The sequence below is a fragment of the Schistocerca nitens genome, chromosome 2 (genome assembly GCF_023898315.1).
Source record: "Schistocerca nitens isolate TAMUIC-IGC-003100 chromosome 2, iqSchNite1.1, whole genome shotgun sequence".
Classification (NCBI taxonomy): Eukaryota; Metazoa; Arthropoda; class Insecta; order Orthoptera; family Acrididae; genus Schistocerca; species Schistocerca nitens.
Genome location: NC_064615.1, coordinates 831779039 through 831799396, shown reverse-complemented (window position 1 = coordinate 831799396; position 20358 = coordinate 831779039). Strand labels below are relative to the sequence as shown.

General features: G+C 41.2%; 1 protein-coding gene across 1 annotated transcript in view; it reads right to left on the bottom strand.

The window, feature by feature from the left end:
* Positions 1–20358, bottom strand: part of LOC126237098 (putative U5 small nuclear ribonucleoprotein 200 kDa helicase) — a 117233-nt gene that overhangs the window by 88901 nt on the left and 7974 nt on the right. Inside the window, exons 3-5 of the mRNA XM_049946906.1 lie at positions 16243–16414; positions 11641–11833; positions 9196–9347 (exon numbers count right to left, since the gene is read on the bottom strand). Coding sequence (XP_049802863.1) covers positions 9196–9347; positions 11641–11833; positions 16243–16414 — 517 coding nt within the window. The remainder of the gene's footprint in view (positions 1–9195; positions 9348–11640; positions 11834–16242; positions 16415–20358) is intronic.

Here is a 20358-nt window from a genome sequence, read left to right as displayed (position 1 = left end):
ATGCCATCAGTTTTTGCTAAAGTTATTGAAAGGCTGCGTATGTAAGGATAATTGACCATTTTAAATCACACGATTTGCTATCAAATGTACAGTTCGGCTTTAGAAGTCATTTAACAATTGAAAATGCTTCTCTTTTCTCTGTGAGGTACTGGATGGTTTAAACAAAAGGTTTCGAATGATAGGCATATTTTTTGATTTAACTAAGGCATTTGATTGTGTTGATCACAAATTATTGCTCCAGAAGTCGGACCATTACAGAATACAGGGAGTAGCTCACAACTGATCAACTCTTACTTTAGCAACAGACAGCAAAAGGTCATTATTCACAATATTGAGAATGGCTGTGATGTGGGTCTGATTGGGGTGCGGTCAAGCGAGGGGTGCCCCAGGGATCAGAGTTGGGGCCACTCCTGTTCCTTCGTTATATAAATGATAGTTCCTCTAGTATTATGAGTAAAGCTGAAATATTTCTGTTTGCTGATGACACTAGCTTGGTAGTAAAGGATGTTGTGTGCAACATTATCTCGGTTTCAAATAGTGCAGTTCACAGCATGTAGAAAATAAACTAATGCCAAATCACAGTAAGACTCAGTTTTTACAGTTTTTAACACACAATTCAATAAAACCTGACATTTTAATTTCACAGAATGGGCATATGATTAGTGAAACTGAACAGTTCAAATTTCTAGGTGTTCAGACAGAGAATAAACTGTCGTGGAAAGCCCATGTTCAGGATCTTGTTCAAAGACTTAATGCTGCAATTTTTACTATTCAAACGGTATCTGAAGTGAGTGGTCATTTGACATGAGAATTAGTCTACTTTGCTTATTTTCATTCCTTTATGTCATATGGTTATCATATTTTGGGGTAACTCTTCCCATTCTAAAAGTATACTTTTGGCTCATAAACGGGTGGTTTGGGCGATAAGTGGTGTAAGTTCACAAACCTCTTGTCAACAGGAAACAGGGGAGGAGAGGGAAAGACGAAAGGATGTGGGTTTTAAGGGAGAGGGTAAGGAGTCATTCCAATCCCGGGAGCGGAAAGACTTACCTTACGGGGAAAAAAGGACGGGTATACACTCGCGCGCGCACACACACACATATCCACCCGCACATACACAGACACAAGCAGACATTTGTAAAGGCAAAGAGGCAAAGATGTTGTTGAAAGACAGGTGAGGTATGAGCGGCGGCACCTTGAAATTTGCGGAGGTTGAGGCCTGGCGGATAACGAGAAGAGAGGCTATACTGAAGGGCAAGTTCTGACAGGTTGGTGTTAGTGGGAAGTATCCAGATAACCCGGACGGTGTAACACTGTGCCAAGATGTGCTGGCCATGCACCAAGGCATGTTTAGCCACAGGGTGATCCTCATTACCAACAAACACTGTCTGCCTGTGTCCATTCATGCGAATGGACAGTTTGTTGCTGGTCATTCCCACATAGAAAGCTTCACAGTGTAGGCAGGATAGTTGGTAAATCACGTGGGTGCTTTCACACGTGGCTCTGCCTCTGATCGTGAACACCTTCCGGGTTACAGGACTGGAGTAGGTGGTGGTGGAAGGGTGCATGGGACAGGTTTTACACCGGGGGTGGTTACAAGGGTAGGAGCCAGAGGGTAGGGAGGGTGGTTTGGGGATTTCATAGGGATGAACTAAGAGGTTACGAAGGTTAGGTGGACGGCGGAAAGACACTCTTGGTGGAGTGGGGAGGATTTCATGAAGGATGGATCTCATTTCAGGGCAGGATTTGAGGAAGTTGTATGCCTGCTGGAGAGCCACATTCAGAGTCTGATCCAGTCCCGGAAAGTATCCTGTCACAAGTGGGGCACTTTTCTGGTTCTTCTGTGGGAGGTTTTGGGTTTGAGGGGATGAGGAAGTGGCTCTGGTTATTTGCTTCTGTACCAGGTCGGGAGGGGAGTTGCGGGATGCGAAAGCTGTTTTCAGGTTGTTGGTGTAATGGTTCAGGGATTCCGGACTGGAGCAGATTCGTTTGCCACGAAGACCTAGGCTGTAGGGAAGGGACCGTTTGATGTGGAATGGGTGGCAGCTGTCATAATGGAGGTACTGTTGCTTGTTGGTGGGGTTTGATGTGGACGGACGTGTGAAGCTGGCCATTGAACAGATGGAGGTCAACGTCAAGGAAAGTGGCATGGGATTTAGAGTAGGACCAGGTGAATCTGATGGAACCAAAGGAGTTGGGGTTGGAGAGGAAATTCTGGAGTTCTTCTTCACTGTGAGTCCAGATCATGAAGATGTCATCAATAAATCTGTACCAAACTTTGGGTTGGCAGGCCTGGGTAACCAAGAAGGCTTCCTCTAAGCAACCCATGAATAGGTTGGCGTACGAGGGGGCCATCCTGGTACCCATGGCTGTTCCCTTTAATTGTTGGTATGTCTGGCCTTCAAAAGTGAAGTAGTTGTGGGCCAGGATGAAGCTGGCTAAGGTAATGAGGAAAGAGGTTTTAGGTAGGGTGGCAGGTGACCGGCGTGAAAGGAAGTGCTCCATCGCAGCGAGGCTCTGGACGTGCGGAATATTTGTGTATAAAGAAGTGGCATCAATGGTTACAAGGATGGTTTCCGGGGGTAACAGACTGGGTAAGGATTCCAGGCGTTCGAGAAAGTGGTTGGTGTCTTTGATGAAGGATGGGGATGGGTTGAAGGTGTTGATCTACGTAGCCAGAAATACGTTCTATGGGGGCTTGGTAACCAGCTACAATGGGACGGCCGGGATGATTGGGTTTGTGAATTTTAGGAAGAAGGTAGAAGGTAAGGGTGCGGGGTGTCGGTGGGGTCAGGTGGTTGATGCGAGTCAGGTGAAAGGTTTCGTAGGGGGCCTAAGGTTCTGAGGATTCCTTGAAGCTCCGCCTGGACATCAGGAATGGGATTACCTTGGCAAACTTTGTATGTGGTGTTGTCTGAAAGCTGACGCAGTCCCTCAGTCACATACTCCCGACGATCAAGTACCACGGACACTATCCAAACGGAACACTGCCTGGAACAGTTCCATCCTCCGTCACAGTGGGACCCACCTCCTCTTCCTCAAAATCACCCTCTCCAAACCTTCCAGGAATTTCTGACTTCCAGCCTTGCCTCTCAATCCTTCTTAAATAACCTTAATCCTACTCCCAACATCACCACTGCTGAAGCCCAAGTTATCCGTGATCTGAAGGCTGACCGTTCTATCGTCATTCTTCCGGCGGACAAGGGTTCCATGACCGTGGTACCTGATCGTCGGGAGTATGTGACTGAGGGACTGCGTCAGCTTTCAGACAACACCACATACAAAGTTTGCCAAGGTAATCCCATTCCTGATGTCCAGGCGGAGCTTCAAGGAATCCTCAGAACCTTAGGCCCCCTACGAAACCTTTCACCTGACTCGCATCAACCACCTGACCCCACCGACACCCCGCACCCTTACCTTCTACCTTCTTCCTAAAATTCACAAACCCAATCATCCCGGCCGTCCCATTGTAGCTGGTTACCAAGCCCCCATAGAACGTATTTCTGGCTACGTAGATCAACACCTTCAACCCATCCCCATCCTTCATCAAAGACACCAACCACTTTATCGAACGCCTGGAATCCTTATCCAGTCTGTTACCCCCGGAAACCATCCTTGTAACCATTGATGCCACTTCTTTATACACAAATATTCCACACGGCCAGGGCCTCGCTGCGATGGAGCACTTCCTTTCACGCCGGTCACCTGCCACCCTACCTAAAACCTCTTTCCTCATTACCTTAGCCAGCTTCATCCTGGCCCACAACTACTTCACTTTTGAAGGCCAGACATACCAACAATTAAAGGGAACAGCCATGGGTACCAGGATGGCCCCCTCGTACGCCAACCTATTCATGGGTTGCTTAGAGGAAGCCTTCTTGGTTACCCAGGCCTGCCAACCCAAAGTTTGGTACAGATTTATTGATGACATCTTCATGATCTGGACTCACAGTGAAGAAGAACTCCAGAATTTCCTCTCCAACCCCAACTCCTTTGGTTCCATCAGATTCACCTGGTCTTACTCTAAATCCCATGCCACTTTCCTTGACGTTGACCTCCATCTGTTCAATGGCCAGCTTCACACGTCCGTCCACATCAAACCCCACCAACAAGCAACAGTACCTCCATTATGACAGCTGCCACCCATTCCACATCAAACGGTCCCTTCCCTACAGCCTAGGTCTTCGCGGCAAACGAATCTGCTCCAGTCCGGAATCCATGAACCATTACACCAACAACCTGAAAACAGCTTTCGCATTCCGCAACTACCCTCCCGACCTGGTACAGAAGCAAATAACCAGAGCCACTTCCTCATCCCCTCAAACCCAAAACCTCCCACAGAAGAACCAGAAAAGTGCCCCACTTGTGACAGGATAGTTTCCGGGACTGGATCAGACTCTGAATGTGGCTCTCCAGCAGGGATACAACTTCCTCAAATCCTGCCCTGAAATGAGATCCATCCTTCATGAAATCCTCCCCACTCCACCAAGAGTGTCTTTCCGCCGTCCACCTAACCTTCGTAACCTCTTAGTTCATCCCTATGAAATCCCCAAACCACCCTCCCTACCCTCTGGCTCCTACCCTTGTAACCGCCCCCGGTGTAAAACCTGTCCCATGCACCCTTCCACCACCACCTACTCCAGTCCTGTAACCCGGAAGGTGTTCACGATCAGAGGCAGAGCCACGTGTGAAAGCACCCACGTGATTTACCAACTATCCTGCCTACACTGTGAAGCTTTCTATGTGGGAATGACCAGCAACAAACTGTCCATTCGCATGAATGGACACAGGCAGACAGTGTTTGTTGGTAATGAGGATCACCCTGTGGCTAAACATGCCTTGGTGCACGGCCAGCACATCTTGGCACAGTGTTACACCGTCCGGGTTATCTGGATACTTCCCACTAACACCAACCTGTCAGAACTTGCCCTTCAGTATATCCTCTCTTCTCGTTATCCGCCAGGCCTCAACCTCCGCTAATTTCAAGGTGCCGCCGCTCATACCTCACCTGTCTTTCAACAACATCTTTGCCTCTGTACTTCCACCTCGACTGACATCTCTGCCCAAACTCTTTGCCTTTACAAATGTCTGCTTGTGTCTGTGTATGTGCGGATGTGTGTGTGTGTGTGTGTGTGTGTGTGTGTGTGTGTGTGTGTGCGCGCGCGCGCGCTCGAGTGTATACCCATCCTTTTTTCCCCGTAAGGTAAGTCTTTCCGCTCCCGGGATTGGAATGACTCCTTACCCTCTCCCTTAAAACCCACATCCTTTCGTCTTTCCCTCTCCTTCCCTCTTTCCTGACGAAGCAACCGTTGGTTGCGAAAGCTAGAATTTTGTGTTTGTGTTTGTTTGTGTGTCTATCGACATGCCAGCGCTTTCGTTTGGTAAGTCTAATCATCTTTGTTTTGATGAGACTTACCAAACAAAAGCGCTGGCATGTCGATAGACACACAAACAAACACAAACATGCACACAAAATTCTAGCTTTCGCAACAAATGGTTGCTTCATCAGGAAAGAGGGAAGGAGAGGGAAAGATAAACGGATGTGGGTTTTAAGGGAGAGGGTAAGGAGTCATTCCAATCCCAGGAGCGGAAAGACTTACCTTAGGGGGAAAAAAGGACAGGTATACACTTGCACGCACACACATATCCATCCGCACATACACAGACACAAGCAGACATTTCATCTTTGTTTTTAGATATATTTTTCCCACGTGGAATGTTTCCCTCTATTACACACACACACACACACACACACACACACACACACACACACACCTTACTGTCATTTCTTGTTAACAAGATTAGCTTATTCCCAAGAATAAGCAGCTTTCACTCAGTTAATACTCGGCAGAAATCTAACCTGCATTTGGATTGGACTTCCTTAACTCTTGTACAGAAAGGTGTGCAGTATACTGCTGCATCCAGTTTTAATAAGCTACCAATCGAATTCAAAAATCTTGGTAATAATCCACGCACTTTCAAATTGAAACCGAAGAGTTTCTTCATGGGTCACTCCTTCTATTCTGTCGAGGATTTCCTTGAAAATTAAGCTGATTCTTCTTGTATTGTTGATTGCATTCACTTTAACTTATGGATTGACTTTTTTCGGTTCATAAAGATTTTATTTTTATCTGTTATTACTTTTATGTTGTAATTTCATGTACTGACACAGTCTATGACCTTGGAGATTTGCTCCTCAATTTCGTCCTGTGGAACTTGACGTGTAAATAAATAAATAAATAAAGCCACTGATTTACAAACATACCCAGGAAGCTGGAAATGGGCAATGAAGAAGAAGTTAATGTGAGTTTACACTCATGGTAAAGTCCACTCAGAGTATTTTATCCTGTCAATGTTTACATTCAACATAAAAGGAATGAACATCAATGTTGCAGATGTATGAGGTGGATCTTTGGACCGTTAGGTGGCCAGAGCTGTGTATCTGATAAGTCAGTGCGCGGAGTAGCATTCAGCTGGGAGGACGGGTTGTGTGTCCACAGTGATTTCCATAATACTCTGTGTTTGGTGTGTGGTGATTTTACAATGAATCCACGAACAGAACAGCGCGTGTGTATCAAATTCTGTGCGAATCTCGGGAAAAGTGCTACGGAGACCCTTGCAACGATTCATCAAGTGTTTGGGGGACAGAGCATGAGCAGTATGCATGCGTTTGAGTGGCATGCTCAGTTCAGGGCCAGCCATACAGACATCGAAGATGATGCTCACACTGGAAGGTCCATTAGCCGCACAATGCCAGACCTTGTTGCCAAACTTCAACAATTGGTTCGTGAGGATCGACGTCAAACCATTCAAGACCTTGTGGAAGAAGTGGGTATTGTTTATGGGACATGTCAACAAATGCAGACTGATGAAACGGGCATGCATCGTGTCGCAATCGGGCATGCATCGTGTTGCTGCAAAATTTGTGCCAAGGACCTTGACTGCCAATCAGAAGGCACAGGGTGTTGAAGTGTGCACAGACCTTCATCAGGCCACATCTGACGATCCAACCTTCTTGTCATGGGTTATTAATGGCGACAAGAGCTGGATTTCTGGTTATGACCCACAGACAAAGCAACAATCGTCCCAGTGGAAGAGCCCGGGCTCTCCAAGATAAAAAAGCGAGGCAGGTGAAGAGCAAAGTGAAGAGCATAATCATCATTTTCTTTGGTACTAAGGGAATTGTGCACAAAGAATTCATCCCACCCAACCAAACAGTGAATTCTGCATACTACTGTGATGTTTTGTGATGGCTCCATGAAAACATGCAGCGTTGATGGTGCGAACTTTGGCGTCACGGGAACTGGCTGCTGCATCACAAGACCGCACCCTGTCACATGTCCTTGCTCACCAGGACCTTTTTGCTACAAAACAACATGGCAGTTGTACCTCACCCACCGTACTTGCTAGATTTGGCACCTTGCGACTTTGCTCTATTCTCAAAACTGAAACTCAAGTTGAAAGGCTGTTGGTTCAACACACGAGAGAGAATTCAACAAGCAATGCTCGCGATGAAAAACACCCTCATACACCAGTGTGTATGTGCGGATGGGAACTACTTGAAGGGTGATGGTGACCATTAGTCCAAAGGTAAGGTTTTCAACAGATGGCAGCACCAGTCCCAAAAATTTTGGATAGCACCTCATAGAGCACAGTGTACAGCTTTTCCATCTTCTGCAAAAATGCTACTGACTCTTCATCAAGCCATGTCAATGTCTAGCAGTTCCTCATCTGAGGTGAAATATCATCCACCCACTTTTTCAATTTTGGGGAAAGGTGGAAGGCACTTGTTGACAATGGATGGGTAATCCAAAAGGTGCTATTACAATCACTGAGGAAGTTGTAGAGCTGACGTAGCAGCATGCAACTGTGACAATTATAAATTAGCTTTCCATGCTGATGGTAGCTATTTTGCAGACAGAGAGGAAAGCTAATCACTATTACAACTAATGTCTCAATCCCCAGGGTGATTATGTTAAAAAATGTTCAATGTATGTAGCATAATATGATAAAAGCCCTTTCTACTGTTCAAAACACACACACATGTACGTACACACGGGAGGGGGAACAGGAATACGAATGCACGGAATATGTGCATGGTTACAATTTGTGCACAGAGATATAGTCATGCTGCATGTGTGTTTGGGGGAGGGGAGGGAGTGGTAATTTGTTGAAAGAACAGTACGGATTAGAATACACTGACCTAAAACATAACATGACCATATGTTGTGGCTGAAGTAAAAAGAGGGAGTGTGTGGCATGAAACATCTGTCTGTGAACTAGATAATGGATGGTTGATCTGAAAAGAACTTCATACAGCCCAGTATTTTCCATTATCATATTCAAGTAGGCAGTGATTCAATTCACTACTATACAGAGAACTTGTTATTCTAAAATTCTGAATGCGTCTGTGGTTCTTACCTGTACTGTCACAGAGGGAAGAGATCTCTTAGCTGTATGTTGTTGCACTTGCTGTCCTGTGTTATCTATTATTGCAACATTATCAGAAAAATTCATTCCCTACACAACATCCTGATAGATCCTGCATTTACAGTTATTATTTTTTTTTTGAATGAGATTTTCACTCTGCAGCGGAGTGTCGGGCCAAGACTCGAACTCGGGACCTTTGCCTTTCGCGGGCAAGTGCTCTACCAGCTGAGCTACCCAAGCACGACTCACGCCTCGCCCTCACAGCTTTACTTCTGCCAGTACCTCATCTCCTACCTCCCAAACTTTACAGAAGGTCTACTGCAAACCTTGCAGAACTAGCACTCCTGAAAGGAGAGCTTCTGTAAAGTTTGGGAGGTAGGAGACCAGCTACTGGCACAAGTAAAGCTGTGAGGGCGGGGCGTGAGTCGTGCTTGTGTAGCTCAGTTGGTAGAGCACTTGCCCGCGAAAGGCAAAGGTCCCGAGTTCGAGTCTCGGCCCGGCACACAGTTTTAATCTGCCAGGAAGTTTCATTATTTTTCTTGTCGTAATATAATATTTTGAGCAAACGATTCTTTTCTCACAGATGATTAAACAGGCAGTTGAAAATATTTTGCTAAGTATATTATGTAAAACATTAAAACATTGTAGACATTCTACAAAAGATACAAAAAATAATAAGCAAAGCAAATATTTTCCAAGCACATCCCCTGAAGTGGCGCATGTTCAGTGCAGCAACTATTAGCTTAAACATATTACCACACTCACATTTTCGGCATGAATTGCACGGTCCAGCTTTGCTTCTTCTCCTTCATCATCATCCTCTTCTTCACGGATTTCACCATACATATCTTCATCATCTTCCTCCTCAGATTCTTCAAACTGCACATTTATGCCATATGTTTCATCAATATTTTCCTCTGAAAATTTCAAATTGCATTTTGTAACAGCATAGTTGATCTACCAATGCAAGTTTGTAATTAATGAAAGTTAGTGGCAACAAAAAGAAAAAAAAAACGAATAACTAGAATAAAAAATAAAAATCAGGACAGAGACAATTTATTAACTAAATCAGCTTATTGTATGCAGCTCACTGTATATCAGACTAATAAAAATTTTGTGGATCAGATATATTTTGATCTCTGTGTTTAACAATTGTTTACTATAAAACGTTTCCTTCCACCATATGTAGTACTGAATAAAGATAAAGAAACTAAATTGTTAGGGTCATTGCCTGCAACAGTGAAAATACACTTCACAATGCAACTAGCAGTTATTTGCGAAGGAGTTTCCAACAATAAAACATGCTCAGAATGAAATGACATGTTTACATCACCAATATCCAGGTGTCCCTTATTTATAGAAGATTGATGAAATGGAGAAGAAAATGGAATTCTGTTAATCAAACTGACACAAATAGAAATGTTGGATCTCCGAGTGCTTATAATGTGGTGTTCATTTGCCCACAAAAGAGAAATGGAGGTGGAGGAAGCAGAATTTTATTAACAGTAAACATAAAAGTAAACCAAGAAGACTGAGACTAAGATCACAGTGTCAGAATACGATAAGAGCGAATCAAGAATGAAGTGTAAGAAACAGACAAAATATGAAAATAAGATGTCATAATTTAAAACACACGCAGCAGTGGGGCCACAAAAGACAAGAGTTTATTAATTCACATTCAAGTGCACACAAGCATAGAAACAGTACAAAGCAATAGAATATATTCAAAGATGAGCACCTGCTGCTTTGGCCTTATATAGGGAACAGCTCCGACAGATAGCATGGCAGGTGCCATGCCATGCCATGCCACATGCACTAGTCACGGTTGGCCACTGGCAGCTGGCTCACACACATGCCGACGATGCGATGGATTGTTTGATTCTAGCGCACCAATGACCATGACCACAGTACTTATTCCAGCATGATATACAGGGTTACAGCATATGAGAAATTAGAAATAGTGGAGGTCAATCACAGACAAAATGAGCAGAGATTGGAAATAGGAGTATAACCGATACACAAAGAAGCAAAGAAGGTAAGCACATTAGCCTGATTCATTCTGCTATTCCCACCCACTATCCTTGAATAGGAAAGGCATGTTTACCACTTTCAACTTGTAGGGTTTTTATATCTTATTTGTCAACGGCATGCTATTATTGGTTTCCTCTCGGCTGTCCCGTTATGCCTCACATGACTGCAAGGGCCGAATGACTTTCCACAACCAACCCTTACAAAGTCCACTCACTTCCAAGCCTTTCAATCTTTTTTCCCTCACAAAATAATCCAAAAGATTCTCTGAAAACACTACAGCACACAGTACAGAAAGATCCTTAGAATATGATTAACAAAGTGGGTGTGAACATTGAGCACCACCGAAACAGTAATCTGGCAGTACTGAAGAAACTTGATCAAAGAAAATATATAGGATTAAAATGTGTGGTTACCCAGGTTCCTAAGGTTAATAGAAGGTTATTTCCAGGAGTCAAGCAATGATATGGTCTCAAAGATAAGTTGTACACAGGTGAGATTATGTGTAGGAGAAAGATCATACATGCTTATCAAATCTAGTGAGGAATCTACACAGGAGGACAGGAAATGCATAGAGCGTTAAAGCATGGCAACCATTAAGTGACATAACACACACCCAAGTAATAAAGGGAAAAAACATGCAATGTACAGCTGTAAACAGACAACTATACACTGCCTAGAAAATAGTAGTAGCACACCCAAGTTCAATATGAATGTGCATAAACGGATTCTGCATGTTAAGCAACTGATATTCTTAAATATAACTGAGTGAAGGCATCTAATGACTTCTTCAGAATCATGCAGTAAATTATTTTATGGGAATATGTTAAGTATCCTTAATCAGAACATACTGAAATCTGTCTAGAACAGGATTTGGCATTCATATTCTTCATCATCCAGCAAATTCGGACATTAGATGCAGATGAAGGAAAACTGTTTACATATCATATTATTTTAGTACCGGTACATTATCTCTTTTATAGCTGGAATATTTTAGTAATTGTGTATTCCACAATATTTAACAATTTGAGAGCAGTGTTATGCCATTATAGGTACAATAATACAAATTTCTCTTCCAAATCAATAGTATGTGCATAAATCACTCTAATATCCAAGGTGAGAAACACTTGAGGCTTTCTATCCCTAAACACAAGAGCTTACAATAAAATATCCTACACATACCGGAGGTCTGTGTTTTTTCTTCTGTTCCAAAGTCTGTGATCTTTTTACCAAGGTTGACCAAGAGGGCAAATCTTTCATCAGTCAGACTACCGAGTAATGACTCTGTTTCTTTCTTCTTTTCCCTCTCCTTTAATCGATCATTCTTAAGAACTGCCAAAACTTCATCAGCTGCTCCACACAGGATGTCTCGCGGCTGTTAACAGGATAACACAGAAATAAATAAAACAGGTAAAGTACAACACATGATCTCTGGTACAACTTTTGGTTAGATTTGGTAGCTACACGCTATGTAGAACAATATTTCATCTATCTACACAGTAATGAGTTTGATATTTTCATCCACATCCATTTTGCTGTACTGGCTGATTTTGTTTTATCATTATTTTTTTTTTATTTACTTATTTTGTAAAAGTAGCCCAATTTTCCTCTGGTAATCAAATATTGAAATATGTCTATAATTATTAGGTTAAAGTGCCCTAAAGCTTTTTGTGTTTTGTAAATTCAATTTATTTCTGTTAAGGCAGAACTCAAAATCTGAACTCCGAAGCCTTCGCTGAGAGCAGTGATATAATAACTCTCACACACTACTGCCTCCAAAGAGATCATCTAATTCAAGTACAGTGAGTTCTAATCTACACTCTGCAGGCCACCTTATTGTGTGTGGTGGTGTGTATTTTTGTATACCACTGTCACTCCCACCCCTTTCCTATTCCAGTCACAAACTGTGCATAGGAAGAATCACTGTTGGTCGGCATCTGTGCAAGCTATGATCTCTTACCTTCCTGATATTTTCATGACATATGCATAGGACAAAGCAACACACTGGTTTATAAATGTATATGTTTTCATAATTTCTACATACGCCGCATCATGATGTACAACATATCTTTCAGTGTTTGCCACTGGAGTTGGTGAGCACCTGTGTGATACTTTTCATCTTTACTAAACAAACCTGAGATGAAACATGCTGCTCTTCTCTGGTTCTTCACTATATTATCCGCCAATCCTACACAGTACATGTCCAACACTGATGAGCAGTATCCAATAATTACTGGCTGAAAGAGGGCTTTCTTTGCTACTTCCTATCCTTCAAACAGGTGTAGTTGTACCACTTTAAACTGCTGCACAGGCATACCAACATCATAAGCCACGAACTGCCTCATAGAGCTTCTAGTGTTATCTACTAGGTCATATACATTTATTGTGAACAGTAATGTTCATATAACACTTTCTTCGGATATGCCCACAGTAACTGTCGCAACTGAAGATTTTTCTCTTTTAACAACGACGTGCTGTGTTCTACTTGAAATGGACTCTTAAGACATAACCCTCATGAGTTGGTTTCTTATTAACTGTTCAAGTTAATTTTTGGATAAAGCATTAAGTACAATTCCACTCAGTTCTCTGACTCTATTACCCAACATAATCACCTGAAGCTTCCAGTCTATAGCTGCAAAGTTGAAATTTCCCTGTATTTACTATAATATGGCCAGGAAATCTGCAACCTTATTCAACTTCTACTTGAAATGTTTCACCATTACTGCTCTTGGGACGCAGGGTCTACAAAAGTATTAATTGACTTTATGACTATAAAAAGGCCTTCATCACCAGCATCCAGGGTAATTTTACAATACACATTCCAATTGAAATTCAGAACTTCACTGCCATTAATACACATCTACAGTTAGTTTTCTGCCTCTATTACTATGTGGGCATTATTACAGTTTCGAAATGAGACCAGTTATGAGACCTTTCCAGGGTGCTCCCACTGTTAACTAATTCTATATTCATATTTTTTCCTATGATCTGCCATGACAATTACTTCACTCTGTAATTATTTGGGCTGTTATTCCTTTCTCTCTCTCTCTCTCTCTCTCTCTCTCTCTCTCTCCCCCCCCCCCCCCCCCTCTCTCTCTCTCTCAAGAATTATAACATTTACCAAGCTCACATAGGATTTTCTCTATCCTGAACAGTTAAATGTCCATGCCACACATACTCTGTTACCCCAGCAGGACCTTCCTTGTGCACAGTGTACCCCTGACCTATCAAGAGTGGTCCTAAAAGTCTTCACCCTACAATCTGCATCCAAATCAATATAGAATCATCTGTGTGATTTAAGCCTTCCACTCAAATCCAAACCATACGACAGTGATGGAACAATACTGTAAATCGATAGCTCAGCTTCCAGACTACACGCACAGCAAACAGTCATTACCAATGCAGCCAGTCACTGTGACAACCAAGGGATGGCTTCTGAATCCAGGAGGTAGGTGTTACTGGTGCCATGAGTCACAATCTGGAGCAGGATGCATCCAGTCCTCTCCATAGGCTCCACCAAAGCCTCACCTGCATTTGTGAGAAAACATCCCAACAAATACACAGAGTGGACACTAGCTTTCGTTTCCAACCTGCCTGCTGTTTAGCTAAGGGGTTCCATTGTTCACTCAATGTTGGAGTTAACAGGAACCCTCTGTACTTGCACGGACCTTTTAGATAGATTGGCCAGTCCCAACAGATGTGGTATTTCATGGTGGCTCAGATGTACTTTCAATAATGGGAAGACCTCAAACCCGTTTTTAAGGCATAAAGGGAACAACCTTGTGGTCAGTGTACCTTTCATTCATAGATTTGCAACTGTCTCCACTGTTCGCTACTCACGCTCAGGTGAATGGGGACCAGCTAGGACAACTAAATCCGAAGGCACTGTAACACTAGGGACTTAAGGCAACTTTTGTCTCAGGTGCCTAAATGCCACCACAGCCCAGGATGACAGCCCAAATTCTGTTTAGCAGACCAATATAGCTTCCAACTGTTCCCAGACAGTGGACAATTCCCCCCTGCATCCATGCACAACTGGCACAGTCACTACCCATCATGAAATTAAGTTTGTCCATACAACAAGATATATAACATCAACCCAGTAGTCGCTAGGTGCAATCTGCATACTGCTGCTATCCTGCTCCTATTATCAGAACATAAAAAAACAGGTTACACAAGTAATTGTTCAAAAGATATACAAACTCTTAAGAAAAACTCTACCCAACACAGATAATATTAATGTCTCCATGGAAGCACATGCAAAAAACACTAAACTAATCCCTGTGTCGAAAGAGAACAGCTGCTCCTGCTGGTGACAGCTCTTACCTTGATGGCTAGAGCTATAACGACTACTCAGGTGCTATATTACTCAGGTGCTATACTAGCAACAGTCACAAAATATAAAGTGAATCAGGCAACAACAGCAATAATGGTGGTATGAAACTACACTGAAAAAAGTTCACACAAACACTAACAATAAAATAAATGCAACCATTTAGAAAAAGTTAATACACTCTACAAAAAACATAACATTCATTTCTTCACAGACACACATGGGAAAAACACTAATCAATCATAGTTTAAGCTGGTCGCAGCTCTCACCTGGATGGCTCGAGCTATCTTACAAGTCATTCAGGATACCACACTATAAACGGTAAATGGCATCATTTGATTTAAAAATTTTCATGCTTCTCTTATTGAGTAATTGGTAGCCACACACACACAAAATCGATTGTGGACTTCAGACATGTATGATACAGAGAAACAAGAACAGGTCTAACACTTCAGATAAAAGCTATGAAACTAAACGTCCAATGTGTCTGAAATTGAAAGTACAACCACCTTTAACCTATGGCAATGAGATATGGATTTTAAAGGTATATTTCATTCAGAAACTGGTGGTTACTCAGAGAGCAATAGAGAGATTTATGTTGAGAATTGCAAAGGTAAGGCAAGATAACAAACAAGTGCATCAGGAAATAGACTGTAGTGGAAATGATAATTATCAATATACTAAAAAGAAATGGAACAGAGGCGCGTGGGACATATGTCAATCACAAAGTTACTGTAACTGAAGTAAAGATGACATTATGAGGAGCAACAAATATGTGTATTGCTAAAGACTGTAGTCTAGTGCTTAGGAAGGAGTTTAGACAATGTCAAATGTCTATACGTGATGAACTTCAGTGTAAAATACTGAAATTTATTCCTGAAATTCAACTTAACTGTAATAGGTATGCTGAATTTCTCAAATAAATTTCAATATTTGCAACTGTAGTTTGTCTCAATTGTAAATATATATAAAGCGAAGATGGGCCAGCGACAAAAATTATGATAGACTGTGACTTCTCTCTGTCTTGATTCTAAAACCTGCGTGAGAATCTTGTTAATGTGCAAATGTGGGTAAATGAATTAATAATCTGTGAGGAGAAATACAAAGGTGTGTAGCATGTGGAAGTTTGGGTCAGTCTGTGTAACAAGCTTGGATAGCCTAAGTGGTCAGCCAAACACTCGCAATAAGCGGGAAATTTGGGTTTGAGTCCTGGTTAAACACAAATTTTCGTATGTCACTTAAGGTAGTACATCCACTTATCACAATCAAGTTGAATTTTGCGAAGAACTTTAATGTTAAATTGCTGATGATGACATATTTGTAATATGTCTCACAGACACGCCTTGCCTTCAAAGGGTCGAGACACACTGAAAATAAACTTTTTTCCTCACAGTCTGTTATCAGGACACACACTCACGGTCAAAAGATTGCAGAATATACAAGTACCATACCTGATCTCCCAAAGCTTCTTGGATGAAACTCAATAAAACCTCATACGTTTGTCGTGTTTCTTGTGTCTTTGGTCTGTACAGTATTCCCACCATTTCATCCACACCCTCTGACAACAGTGTTGCTCCTTTCATTCGTGTAAAGTCATACTGAGCTTCATCTCGTTTCTGCCTCCTGTAATTAGTTAGATGCACAATTTATGTCAGTCCTGGGCCACATACCAACTTACACAATTTTTGCAAAAGCATATGAGTAACGCTACCATCCAAGCTCACATAAAGTAGATTTTGGGGAAAAAAAAAAAAAACAGGCAGCATGAAGGAACACCATTCAAAGCAATTCACAACACACCTTCAACTTATCACTTTAAACAAATTCATACGGCACAGAAACATCATAAAGTTACAAAGACAATGTGATAATTGATATCTTCTTCCCTATCAGTCTTTCTCCATAAGTTCAATACCGATAGCCAACAGGTTTATTTGGAATAGGAACATCCCACATCAAATTCCCCCAATAATTCTAGGACTCACAGCTCAACACCTCTGATTTTCACAAGACTTTTCATATTTTCTAAGATTTATAATGCAAGAATTTCTGTAATTTATTTTTAAGTCTAAAACTTTCTTTTATACTGAATTTTCAGAGTAGTGGTGCTCTCATCAGTTGGCTCTGTGATAATGTCCATGCAAGGTGGTACTTATCTACAGAAATACTCACAATCCCAGCCTTTAAGAAGCTTTTGATTTGGTCCCCCCCCCCCCCCCCCCTGGCAGAATTAAGAGAAGCATATAGTTAGGAGAAATGAAATTATTCAAGTGCTAAGTTGTAAAGAAAATTACGTAAAATATTAATGCATGTCACTTTCCAATTTCTATAAAAATCAAAAAGGCATTGAGAAATGCTCACATTATATTTCTCTAACCTGTTGGGGGACCTCATTCTGATCTTAAATAAATCCAAAGTTTTTACGCTTTCTAATAAAATAAAACAGTTAATGGGTTTTCTATGAATGGACACACAAATAAATCGAAAATAAAAATATTGTTTTCTGTGATGAAGAAGGGGCCTTTCCAAGCACGTTTATTGACACTTGACACCCACTGTGTGAGGTGCAGGGGCATAATATTAACCTATGTAAATATAAATTATTATAGGCATGCATATTAGCTTCCACAGAGGGAAAAAAAAATCCACCTTATTAATTCAGTAATTTTTGACATACTATAATATAGCGGACATATCTGTGCAGTAAACCACCTGCTCACAGTCATCAGAAAGTGTTCTGTATGCCTGCAATAGCTACCCTGGACTTGCACAGACATAAAAAGAACGCAACAATCACTGACATACAATCTTCAATGTCACTGACATGCAACAGTCAGTCCATTTAGCCTAAGTTGTTCTTTATCTTTCTGTGAGACAGGTCATATGAATTTGTATTTGTTTACAGTCCAGCCATATATCATTCTACTTGTAATGGAGTGCATTTTTAAATGAAGTAATGCTTATTTAATTACAATGGCAAGTATGAATTCATGCAATGTCAGAAAATTACTTAAAACACCATGTCATTTGACAATCTACATCTTGATAAAAACTTTTCAAAAATTTTCAGAGTTGAGTGACGACCATCAAGTTTTGATACCACTACAGCTCAATATAAACTTTCTAGCAAGTCAAGAAAGAACTACTATATGTTAACATCACAGCACTATTACTTAGAAGTTTTTAAAAGTCATCAAAGAACTGGTTGGGAACCTTTCAAAATATACAGACAATTACAAAATCCTAGAGGTCAGTAAGCTTGGCTTTATCTAAAAAATTAAGTGCTTGGAGAATATATGTATCCAGGCAAAAAAAAAAACTGTGTACAATACATTGTAAGATTTGCGAACAAAAAGGTGAAATCAGTGATGGCAATGAAAGTGGTTCACATGGCCCAGAGGTGACATTTCACGAGGAAGTGCCTCAAAATGAAAGTATACAGGATGCTCAAAATCAAATGGTTCAAATGGCTCTGAGCACTATGGGACTTAACATCTCAGGTCATCAGTCCCCTAGAACTTAGAACTACTTAAACCTAACTAACCTAAGGACATCACATACACCCATGCCCGAGGCAGGATTCGAACCTGCGACCATAGCGGTTCCAGACTGAAGAGCATAGAACCACTTGGCCACACCGGCCGGCATACAGGATGCAAATAAAACATTGGACAATATGGGAAATTCTCCCTTAAAACTTCATTCCATTCCAAATCACAGCAAGGTCTCATATGCCAAACAGAAGCTAGAAAATGTGAAGTCTGTTTTGAAAAGACAAGTGTATTGAGAAATAGATGTGTTCAAGTTCCTGACAGTACAGAATATAAGAAAGATGATGAAAGTGGTGGGAAAAGCAAAGATTTTCATGCCATGATACTGATAATGAAAGAAAAAAATTGAGTTTTAACTTTAGCTCCTTGGTCAAACAAAAAAAGTAACATCAGAATTCAATGTTAATTCAACAGACAAGGTAACTGAAAACAGATATCTGTATTTTATAAGTTCCTAAATCAAAAACAGACAAAATGACTGATGATGAAACTGTCAAATTTGTCACTGATCTTTAGCAAAATGATTAATATACTCAAATGTTATAAGGAGCTAAAGACCATGTGAGCTTTCAAAATAATGTGTAAATGCAAAAAAGACTTATCCTCTACAACCAAATGGAACTTCTATTCTTGTTTTAAATGGGAGAACGTAAACATCAACATCAGTTTTTCTAAATTTTGTTCACTAAGAGCAAAGTGGTGTACTGCAGGTACTCATTTGGTGTGTGTGTGTGTGCACGCGTGTGTGTGTGTGTGTGTGTGTGTGTGTGTGCACGCGCGTGCGTGTGCGCGGGCAGGTGGGTATCCACCCAAATGCATAATGGCTTTTGGATGCACAACACACTGAAGAAAAATAAAAAGAATTTGTAAAGTTTTTGTGTGTAATTTAGAAAACTATTACAGCATGCCTAATCACTGTGATAATTGTCACAGTGCTGACAAACTGTCAGAATTTTTTGAAAAAAAAAATTAGATTATAAAGATGCTAATGATGAAATATTTGTTCACTACAGTATTTCCTCACTGACATTGTATCTAACAAAAAGTCCAAACCAAACATAAAACTCGATTCAGAATGTTTTATGTACAAGTTCTCACTCCTTTGTGATAAACAGAAGAGTGCTAGAAACAGTGTTGTCAACATGCATATTTTACACTAGAAATTCAGTGATGCGAAATATGCAGAATGTTTTTAACAATTTACACAGAAAAATATTGCCCACTGTTTCTGCCATGACTACTAACATAATTTGTGCAATTCTCAAAAGTTTTTGGATGGAGGTTTACAAGTAAATAATTCATAAAAACTCATCAAAATGCAATTTTTTACATTTTCAGTAATAAATATTTACACAATACAGATAGCTGGAGCAGAGGAGATACTGTTAATAATTACATCAGTAGTATCTGGTAGTGTGACAGAAAAGATAGTGGTCTGTGACTTTCCAAATTAGAAAAAGTAGGTGGAAAAATTAACTTAAATTTTGTATTTTCAGTTTAAATTTATAAGTTAAAAGACGCTCATAAGCGTGCAGGTGTCAACTAAATTTCAACACACTATGATGGAGCTTCAATGCAAAACATCTGCCAGGTCTCCAGTACTTGAGATGAAATCACCCTACAGGGGGAAGTTGGGGGGAGGGGGGGGGGGGGGGAATTGCTGAGACAGATGAATCGCATTTTGGTAAGTATGTAACGGGTAGGTCTCGAGTTGGTTTGTGGGTGTGGGTGGCCGTTATGGGGGGGGGGGGGGTTGCTGAGTTTTGGAGGGCCATATTAAGAGGAAACTGATGGGTATTATTTTGCTGATTAGGGTAGTACTATAGTTTCTGATGCATTTTCATCCTATAGGGGTTTGGCAAAGAGGCGTTATGAAACTGGGTCTTGTACTACTAACATGATAGAGAAGCTTTGGAGGGGGGGGGGGGGGGTGCAATTACATCAGTTATAGGGAGGAGGAAGAGATGCTCTTCCAACAAGCAATCTCATTTAGATGAGTATTGCTGACAGAAGGGC